Consider the following 11,218-nt stretch of genomic DNA (forward strand, 5'->3'; position numbering starts at 1 on the left):
CTCTCTCTCTCTCTCTCCTCTTCCTACCTCTCTCTCTCTCTCTCTCTCTCTCTCTCTCTCTCTCTCCTCCCCCTCCCCCTCTCCCCCAGGTCTTTTCCAAGGTGTTCAGTCATGAGGCTCTGCAGTCCTACCTCCCTAAGATCCAGCAGGTGATCCAGGAGTCACTGAGGCTGTGGAGCTCCAACCCAGAACCCATCAACGTCTACAGGTGACTTCTAAAACCCACTCCAGCTAGAAGAGCCCCCCCCACCACACACACACACAGAGCAAGCAGAACCTGAAGCAGTAGTGCAGTGGTTAGGAGAAACTCCCTTGGAAGGATGAAACCTGGAGAGGAACCCTGATTGTTTATAGATACCATCCTCTGTCTGAAGATACCTTCCTGGACTCTCACTGATTGGTTGACTGAGTGATTGACTGATTGGTTGACTGATTGGTTGACTGATTGGTTGACTGATTGGTTGACTGATTGGCTGACTGATTGGCTGACTGATTGGTTGACTGATTGGTTGGTTGACTGATTGGTTGACTGATTGGTTGACTGATTGGCTGACTGATTGGTTGACTGATTGGTTGACTGATTGGTTGACTGATTGGTTGACTGAGTGATTGACTGATTGGTTGACTGATTGGTTGACTGATTGGTTGACTGATTGGTTGACTGATTTGCTGACTGATTGGCTGACTGATTGGTTGACTGATTGGCTGACTGATTGGTTGACTGAGTGATTGACTGATTGGTTGACTGATTGGTTGACTGATTGGTTGACTGATTAATTGACTGCTTCCCCCAGGGAATCCCAGAGGCTGTTGTTTCACATGGCAGTGAGGGTGTGGTTGGAGCTTCAGGGTCTTCAGCCTACATAAAGGCTACATAGGGCTACGTAGGGTTGCTATGTCTGGTTATTAACCCCTCCCCCCCTCCCTCCCTCCCCCAGGGAATCCCAGAGGCTGTCGTTCCACATGGCAGTGAGGGTACTGCTGGGGTTCAGAGTAGCAGACGAGGAGATGAGACATCTGTTCAACACCTTCCAGGAGTTTATAGACAACATCTTCACCTTACCCATAGACCTGCCTTTCAGTGGATACAGGAAGGTACAAACAGCACTTTGATAACAGACAAATACACATATGCCTGGATTTAATCTGATCAACGAGAGGCTGACGTAAATCAACTGTAATTAGACCTGAGGCTGTTCTGACTTGAAGCTGTTGTGAAACCGTACTGTGTAATTCAACACATTCCATTCTTGTTTGTCACACACATCACTGACCACATGTCTCTGTGGGGTTTTGACTTTTGTAGGGTATCCGTGCCAGGGACACACTGCAGAAAGGAATAGAAAAAGCCATCAGGGAGAAACCCCTCTCTTCCCAGGGGAAGGATTATAGCGACGCACTTGATATCTTGCTGGAGAGCGCAAAAGAGAACGGCACTGAACTCACCATGCAGGAACTCAAGGTAGGAACCTTTCTTTCCTAGGAACCCTCTACCTCGCTACTCTCTCTACCTCGCTACCTCTCTCTACCTCGCTACCTCTCTCTACCTCTCTACCTCTCTACCTCTCTACCTCTCTCTACCTCTCTCTACCTCTCTTTACCTCTCTACCTCTCTACCTCTCTCTACCTCTCTTTACCTCTCTACCTCTCTACCTCTCTCTACCTCGCTACCTCTCTCTACCTCTCTACCTCTCTTTACCTCTCTACCTCTCTTTACCTCTCTACCTCTCTACCTCTCTCTACCTCGCTACCTCTCTCTACCTCGCTACCTCTCTACCTCGCTACCTCTCTCTACCTCGCTACCTCTCTCTACCTCTCTACCTCTCTTTACCTCTCTACCTCTCTCTACCTCTCTACCTCTCTCTACCTCGCTACCTCTCTCTACCTCTCTACCTCTCTCTACCTCTCTACCTCTCTCTACCTCGCCACCTCTCTCTACCTCTCTACCTCTCTCTACCTCTCTACCTCTCTCTACCTCTCTTTACCTCTCTACCTCTCTACCTCTCTACCTCTCTTTACCTCTCTACCTCTCTACCTCTCTACCTCTCTACCTCTCTCTACCTCGCCACCTCTCTCTACCTCGCCACCTCTCTCTACCTCTCTACCTCTCTTTACCTCTCTACCTCTCTACCTCTCTACCTCTCTACACCTCGCTACCTCTCTCTACCTCGCTACCTCTCTCTACCTCGCCACCTCTCTCTACCTCTCTACCTCTCTCTACCTCTCTACCTCTCTTTACCTCTCTACCTCTCTACCTCTCTACCTCTCTTTACCTCTCTACCTCTCTACCTCTCTACCTCTCTACCTCTCTCTACCTCGCCACCTCTCTCTACCTCGCTACCTCTCTCTACCTCTCTACCTCTCTTTACCTCTCTACCTCTCTACCTCTCTTTACCTCTCTACCTCTCTACCTCTCTACCTCTCTCTACCTCGCCACCTCTCTCTACCTCTCTACCTCTCTCTACCTCTCTACCTCTCTCTACCTCGCTACCTCTCTCTACCTCTCTACCTCTCTCTACCTCGCTCTACCTCTCTACCTCTCTTTACCTCTCTACCTCTCTACCTCTCTTTACCTCTCTACCTCTCTACCTCTCTACCTCTCTCTACCTCGCTACCTCTCTCTACCCCTCTACCTCTCTCTACCTCGCCACCTCTCTCTACCTCTCTACCTCTCTCTACCTCGCCACCTCTCTCTACCTCTCTACCTCTCTACCTCTCTACCTCGCTACCTCTCTCTACCTCTCTTTACCTCTCTACCTCTCTACCTCTCTACCTCTCTCTACCTCGCTACCTCTCTCTACCTCGCTACCTCTCTCTACCTCGCCACCTCTCTCTACCTCTCTACCTCTCTTTACCTCTCTACCTCTCTACCTCTCTACCTCTCTACCTCTCTCTACCTCGCTACCTCTCTCTACCTCGCTACCTCTCTCTACCTCGCCACCTCTCTCTACCTCTCTACCTCTCTCTACCTCTCTCTACCTCTCTACACCTCGCTACCTCTCTCTACCTCGCTACCTCTCTCTACCTCTCTACCTCTCTCTACCTCGCTACCTCTCTCTACCGCGCTACCTCTCTCTACCTCTCTACCTCTCTACCTCGCTACCTCTCTCTACCTCGCTACTTCTCTCTACCTCTCTACCTCTCTCTACCTCGCTACCTCTCTACCTCTACCTCTCTACCTCGCTACCTCTCTACCTCTCTACATCGCTACCTCTCTACCTCGCTACCTCTCTCTACCTCGCCACCTCTCTCTACCTCGCTACCTCTCTCTACCTCGCCACCTCTCTCTACCTCGCTACCTCTCTCTACCTCGCTACCTCTCGCTACCTCTCTCTACCTCGCTACCTCTCTCTACCTCGCTACCTCTCTCTACCTCGCTACCTCTCTCTACCGCTCTCTACCTCGCTACCTCTCTCTACCTCTCTCTACCTCTCTACCTCTCTACCTCTCTACCTCTCTCTACCTCTCTCTACCTCTCTACCTCTCCAAGTCTCCTTTAAGGTTTGTAAAATGCTTTCAGCTTTACAGGCTGAAAGTCACCATGGCTGTTTCCCAAAGGACACCCTACTCCCTATATAGTGCACTACTTTAGACCCTATTCCCTATATAGTGCACTACTTTAGACCAGGGCTGGCACCCTATTCCCTATATAGTGCACTACTTTAGACCAGGACTGGCACCCTATTCCCTATATAGTGCACTACTTTAGACCAGGGCTGGCACCCTATTCCCTATATAGTGCACTACTATAGACCAGGGCTGGCACCCTATTCCCTATATAGTGCACTACTTTAGACCAGGACTGGCACCCTATTCCCTATATAGTGCACTACTTTAGACCAGGACTGGCACCCTATTCCCTACATAGTGCACTACTATAGACCAGGGCTGGCACTATTCCTACATAGTGCACTACTATAGACCAGGGCTGGCACCCTATTCCCTAATAGTGCACTACTTTAGACCAGGACTGGCACCCTATTCCCTACATAGTGCACTACTTTAGACCAGGACTGGCACCCTATTCCCTATATAGTGCACTACTTTAGACCAGGACTGGCACCCTATTCCCTATATAGTGCACTACTTTAGACCAGGACTGGCACCCTATTCCCCTACATAGTGCACTACCATGTAAGTGCAGACCGAGGCCGTCAGCACCAGATCACACCAATGTATGAACAGCTCCTGATGTGCACTAAAACCTAAAACCCAACTCAACAACCCAACTTTACTGTACATATATCCCAGAGATATATGATGGATCATTTCTGGATTGTCTCACTTTGTAACACTGCCTTTAAATAAAGGTGCAATCCAATAACAATAAGCTCCTCCATTGCTATTTTTACATTGGTTTAAAGTTGGATATCTGACTAGTATCACAGATCAATGTATTGGATATCTGACCAGTATCACAGATCAATGTCTTGGATATCTGACCAGTATCACAGATCAATGTATTGGATATCTGACTAGTATCACAGATCAATATATTGGATATCTGACTAGTATCACATATCACCCTGACTAGTATCACAGATCAATGTATTGGATATCTGACTAGTATCACAGATCAATGTCTTGGATATCTGACCAGTATCACAGATCAATATATTGGATATCTGACTAGTATCACAGATCACCCTGACTAGTATCACATATCACCCTGACTAGTATCACATATCAATGTATTGGATATCTGACTAGTATCACAGATCAATGTATTGGATATCTGACTAGTATCACAGATCAATATATTGGATATCTGACTAGTATCACATATCACCCTGACTAGTATCACATATCACCCTGACTAGTATCACATATCACCCTGACTAGTATCACATATCACCCTGACTAGTATCACATATCACCCTGACTAGTATCACATATCACCCTGACTAGTATCACATATCACCCTGACTAGTATCACAGATCACCCTGACTAGTATCACATATCACCCTGACTAGTATCACATATCACCCTGACTAGTATCACAGATCACCCTGACTAGTATCACATATCACCCTGACTAGTATCACATATCACCCTGACTAGTATCACATATCACCCTGACTAGTATCACATATCACCCTGACTAGTATCACATATCACCCTGACTAGTATCACAGATCACCCTGACTAGTATCACAGATCACCCTGACTAGTATCACAGATCACCCTGACTAGTATCACAGATCAATGTATTGGATATCTGACTAGTATCACAGATCAATGTATTTCAGAAGCGATATCGGTGCTATAGTGTAGTTGTAATATCAGTTTTCCTACAGATGACCTCATCCTAATGAACACATCTCTCCTCTTCCTCTTCCTCTCGTCTCCAGGAGGCGACCATTGAGCTGATCTTCGCAGCGTTTGCCACCACGGCCAGTGCCTCCACCTCTCTCATCATGCAGCTCCTACGCCACCCTGCCGTGCTGGAGAAGTTACGAGAGGAACTCCGGACCAGGGGGATCCTCCACAACGGCTGTCTGTGCGAGGGGGAACTGGGTCTGGACACCATCGTTAGTCTGAAATATCTGGACTGTGTGATTAAGGAGGTGCTGAGGCTCTTCACACCCGTGTCTGGGGGTTATAGGACGGCCCTGCAGACCTTTGAACTAGACGTGAGTGTTATATTTGTATTGTGTCATCTGTTAATCTCTCTCTCTCTCCCTTCCCATCTTGTCTTCTTGTGTTTTCTTGTCTTTTGTCTATTTTGTCTTGTCCGTTGTCTTGTCTTGTCCGTTGTCTTGTCTTATATTTTGTCTTGTCCGTTGTCTTGTCTTATATTTTGTCTTGTCCGTTGTCTTGTCTTATATTTTGTCTTGTCCGTTGTCTTGTCTTATATTTTGTCTTGTCCGTTGTCTTGTCTTATATTTTGTCTTGTCCGTTGTCTTGTCTTATATTTTGTCTTGTCCGTTGTCTTGTCTTGTCCGTTTTCTTGTCTTGTCTTATATTTTGTCTTTTCCGTTGTCTTGTCCGTTGTCTTGTCTTATATTTTGTCTTGTCCGTTGTCTTGTCTTATATTTTGTCTTGTCCGTTGTCTTGTCTTATATTTTGTCTTGTCCGTTGTCTTGTCTTGTCCGTTTTCTTGTCTTGTCTTATATTTTGTCTTGTCCGTTGTCTTGTCCGTTGTCTTGTCTTATATTTTGTCTTGTCCGTTGTCTTGTCTTATATTTTGTATAGTCCGTTGTCTTGTCTTATATTTTGTCTTGTCCGTTGTCTTGTCCGTTTTCTTGTCTTGTCTTATATTTTGTCTTGTCCGTTGTCTTGTCTTGTCCGTTGTCTTGTCTTATATTTTGTCTTGTCCGTTGTCTTGTCTTATATTTTGTCTTGTCTGTTGTCTTGTCTTATATTTTGTATTGTCCGTTGTCTTGTCTTATATTTTGTCTTGTCCGTTGTCTTGTCTTATATTTAGTCTTGTCCGTTGTCTTGTCTTATATTTTGTCTTGTCCGTTGTCTTGTCTTATATCTTATATTTTGTCTTGTCATTTGTCTTGTCTTGTCTTATATTTTGTCTTGTCCGTTGTCTTGTCTTCTCTTATATTTTATCTTGTCATTTGTCTTGTCTTATATGTTGTCTTGTCTTATATGTTGTCTTGTCTGTTGTCTTGTCTGTTGTCTTGTCTTGTCTGTTGTCTTGTCTGTTGTCTTGTCTTGTCTGTTGTCTTGTCTGTTGTCTTGTCTGTTGTCTTGTCTTGTCTGTTGTCTTGTCTGTTGTCTTGTCTGTTGTCTTGTCTGTTGTCTTGTCCGTTGTCTTGTCTTGTCTGTTGTCTTGTCCGTTGTCTTGTCTTGTCTGTTGTCTTGTCTGTTGTCTTGTCTGTTGTCTTGTCTGTTGTCTTGTCTTGTCTGTTGTCTTGTCTGTTGTCTTGTCTGTTGTCTTGTCTGTTGTCTTGTCCGTTGTCTTGTCTGTTGTCTTGTCCGCTGTCTTGTCTGTTGTCTTGTCTGTTGTCTTGTCTTGTCTGTTGTCTTGTCTGTTGTCTTGTCTGTTGTCTTGTCCGTTGTCTTGTCTGTTGTCTTGTCCGCTGTCTTGTCTGTTGTCTTGTCTGTTGTCTTGTCCGTTGTCTTGTCTTTGTAAATGACTCTTCCTCGTTTCTCTCTCTCTGTCCCCAGGGGGTACAGATCCCGAAGGGTTGGAGTGTGATGTACAGCATCAGAGACACACACGATACCTCCTCCGTCTTCAAGGACGTGGACGCCTTCGACCCCGACCGATTCTCCCAGGAACGCAGCGAAGACAAGGAGGGACGCTTCCACTACCTCCCGTTCGGCGGCGGCATCCGCTCCTGTCTCGGGAAACAGCTCGCCACTCTCTTCCTCCGTATACTGGCCATCGAGCTGGCCAGCACCAGCCGGTTTGAGTTGGCGACCCGGAATTTTCCTCGAGTGGTGACGGTGCCGGTGGTTCACCCGGTGGACGGGTTGAAGGTGAAGTTCTACGGTCTGGATTCTAACCAGAACGAGATTCCGGCCGATCTACTAGCCGACATCAAAACGGAAGAGCTGCTGGGAGCCGCGGTGTAGATCGTTGATTTTGGATTGGACGAAGCACGGGTGAAGGAGGAAGGGAGGGATGGAATAGAGGGAGGAGAAATGAGAGAGAGGAGGATGGATGGAGGACATGGCAGAGAGAATAAAAGGAGGATGGGAGGTCAGGACTGATCTAGCATCCTCCCCCCATTTTGCTGATATCTTGGAATGTTGGATGTCTCCGTTGAACTCTAAAAAGGAACATTCTGAATTCCGATTCCTTCTCTTTTGTCGCGTTATTGTTAGGTCATTGGAACTTTCTGGGAGACTAAGAAGAAGAACAGAGGCTGCCAAAAAAAAAGTGTATAATCTCTATTCCGTTTGTTTTCCAAGAAATATACAAAACTACGTATAAAATGAAAAGTAATGTAATATAATGAATGAATTAAAAAACAGGAGATTTAATGTTGAGAGAAGTTATGTTAGGATTCTTACGGGGAGTGTATTTGGATTAGAGGGATGGATGGAGGTAGGGAAGAACGAATGACATAATGGGATAAAACAGGGTATAATGATTTAAGAAGCTTAGGGAAAGGATAACAGACAGGAGAATCTAAACAGGAGAGAGAGAGAGAGAGACTCTTAAAGTGAATGAAACATCCAGCGCTAGAGAGAGAAGGGTCAGAGGTGGGTTCATACACACTTGTATATATCAAGGTGCTCCAAATCCAGTCCTGGCAAGTGGTAAGGTTTTACAGGCTTTTCTTCCAGCCATATGCTCTAACACACGTCTCTCAAACAATCTATCAACCTATCAACTATCACGATTAGTTAAGTGAGGCGTTTTTACCCGGAAAATGGACTATAATTCTCCAGGATGGGGTTGAAGCAGAGACCCCCTGCTATAAAGGACTTCAGGGAGAATGCGAAAGAGAGACTCAAAACCTGGAAAGGACTTTAGGATTGTGTGTTAATAGCTCAGGTGTGGAAGGGGATCTTTCATTGGACGTATTTTCATATCTTCATTTTTTTTATTACTCAACCTGCACATAAGAGTTGTTCCCAATCATCCTCCTTCCCCTTCAAACCCTCGAATCTGTGCTATGATGTCATCTGTGCTATGATGTCATCTGTGCTATGATGTCATCGGACGATGTGTCCGTGTGTCCGTCGCTTGGCCTGATATCTGCCTCTTTGCTTGACTGGATGTGTTACGGACATAAAGGAGAACCATTTTTCTAAAGCTTATCAGAATCGTCTAAGCTGGAGGAAGAATGATAGAGAGAAAGAGAAGGGGAGATAAAGAAAGAGAAGAAGAGATAAAGAAAGAGAAGACGACAGGGAGAGATAAAGAGAGAGGGGAAGAGAGGGAGAGATAGAGGAGAGGAGACCTATATACTTGCTGCTTGAGAGTTGCTTGGTTTTTGTTTTTGTATTTCAGTTGGAGCAGAGTGTTGTTGTACTCTGTGGGACGTGAAGGTGACATTTTGACTAGCTGCTCCTCTTTATCAACACAAAAAATGCTAAATTGATTTAAAGAAAAATCTAAACTTTATTAGCTAATGAGATTTAACAACGTGAGACGATTGCACAATCAGAATCATTTTTTGGAACTTATTACTAACCCCAACACCAGGAAATGTCCATCATGGATACGGAGAGAAAATACTTCCAAAACAAAACTACTTCCTCTATAACTCATCAAAAGAACACTTAGAACTTAATGAACATTCCGGAACTCACAAGCATTCCGGAATTCACAAGCATTCTGGAACTCACAAGAATTCTGGAACTCACAAACATTCTGGAACTCACAAACATTCTGGAACTCACAAACATTCTGGAATTCACAAGCATTCTGGAACTCACAAGCATTCTGGAACTCACAAACATTCTGGAACTCACAACATTTTTGGAATTCACAAACATTCCGGAACATTCTGGAACATTCTGAAACAAAATCCCGGAATCCTTGGACAATTGGGAGTTTTATCTGGAGGGAGCTAGGGACCCAGGGACTGTTGGGAAAAGCTTCTATAAATGATATTCTACTACCGTCTTCTACAGATATATAATGTCTATAGTGTTGAAGACGTATATATTCTGGGACCAACTACACCACTGATTGTCTACACATACTATAAGTACAGTGAGCTGCTTGTGTGTTTCTACATGACAGTTATAGAAGTGCTATCATATATTGAGATTCCTCGACATTTCTCGTTTTTTTATTGTATTTTAAAATTGTATTTAGCAAATATTTTGTATTTTGTGAAAAGCAAAGAGGGAGTTCTGTTTATTCTGATTCTTGTGTTTAGTAAGTAAGCCATGAGTTAACACCTGTTCTATCTAATACCCTAATATTATTATTGACTATTAATATTTCTTATTGTAATAAAATATTATTATTTTAAGTTGCCATTTTTATTATATTTCCAGAGTTTTAGTATAAATGTCAAAAGTCTGTTTGTTGGTAAATATCTTTATATTTAGTACGATATGAATTATTTCAGTTATATTGTAAAACAGCGTTGAATATGTTAATATTGTTTATTGTAATAATTATTCTTATTTTGGGTTATTATTATAATTATCATTATAATTATTATACTAATAATTATTATTATTATCACCACATTCATTTATCATTCATATTAAGAAGACAATTACTTGCGAGGTTCAGTATTGAAGTGTCACATGGCTTCATTGGTTATTTTCTCTGATGTGTCCCATTTGACACCCTATTCCCTATACAGTGCACTACTTTTGATCAGAGTCCTATGGTAAGTAGTGAACTAATTAGGGACTAGGGTGTCATTTGCGATGCAAGTCTATCGCTGTCTGTCTGTCTGTCTTTCTGTACATAATGTGTATTTCATTTTACAGATCCCAACAATTCACTTAGTTCAAATATGAATGTTTTTCAACTGTGATTCTTAAATGTACTCCTGTAATAAAATATAATGTGAAAATTAAGACTAACGATTATTTCAATTGTCCGATGTCAACTGATAAATCAATAGTTCTCTGTCGATTATTTAGCTGTCCAGATACCCGAGGGACACATCAACAATCAGCCAAACAAGTTGGTGGTTTCTCTGTTCTGTGGTTTCCATGGTTGCACGATTCCGTGGTTCTGTGATTCCGTGGTTCTGTAGTTCTAATGCCCCACTTTTACAAGGTTCTTCTCAGGGCTCCAGGGATGAGCGACATAAGCGGTCAGCCCTCGCTTATTTACACATCTTTTATTTTTTTAGGAACTCAATCGGCGTCTCAACTTTCTATTGAGAGTTAAAATAGTAGAATACACAAGGAGAAATTTGAACATCAGCAGTTGTTCTCCTATGTCAGACACTGACAGTCACTCTCGATTGGTAAATCTAGCCAGCTATCTAAAAATAGCGAAATGGGTAGAATTTTAGTAAATTAGCAGCAAAAGATTTTTTTAAATATCTGAGCCACATGGCAAAATTAGTAGAATTGCATGAAATTTGTTCGGAACCCCAACCAAATCTCTTAGGGCCTCCATATGGCTAGATCCTTGTTTCTTCTATGGTTCCTGAAAGACCCTGAGCCGACCCTGTTTCTTCTGTAGTTCCTGAAAGACCCTGAGCCGACCCTGTTTCTTCTGTAGTTCCTGAAAGACCCTGAGCTGACCCTGTTTCTCCTCATCGTCATGAAAGACCCTGAGCCGACCCTGTTTCTTCTGTAGTTCCTGAAAGACCCTGAGCCGACCCT

At 43.8% G+C, this 11,218-nt stretch overlaps 1 protein-coding gene across 1 annotated transcript in view; it reads left to right on the top strand.

The window, feature by feature from the left end:
- Window positions 1-10,450, top strand: part of LOC115127502 (cytochrome P450 26B1) — a 52,629-nt gene extending 42,179 nt beyond the window's left edge. Inside the window, exons 3-7 of the mRNA XM_065025213.1 lie at window positions 90-208; window positions 939-1,095; window positions 1,307-1,462; window positions 5,353-5,634; window positions 7,124-10,450. Of these exons, the coding sequence (XP_064881285.1) occupies window positions 90-208; window positions 939-1,095; window positions 1,307-1,462; window positions 5,353-5,634; window positions 7,124-7,534 (1,125 nt within the window). The 3' untranslated portion in view covers window positions 7,535-10,450. The remainder of the gene's footprint in view (window positions 1-89; window positions 209-938; window positions 1,096-1,306; window positions 1,463-5,352; window positions 5,635-7,123) is intronic.
- The last annotated feature ends 768 nt before the right edge of the window (window positions 10,451-11,218 follow it).

The sequence above is a fragment of the Oncorhynchus nerka genome, linkage group LG12 (assembly GCF_034236695.1).
Source record: "Oncorhynchus nerka isolate Pitt River linkage group LG12, Oner_Uvic_2.0, whole genome shotgun sequence".
NCBI classification, from domain to species: Eukaryota; Metazoa; Chordata; class Actinopteri; order Salmoniformes; family Salmonidae; genus Oncorhynchus; species Oncorhynchus nerka.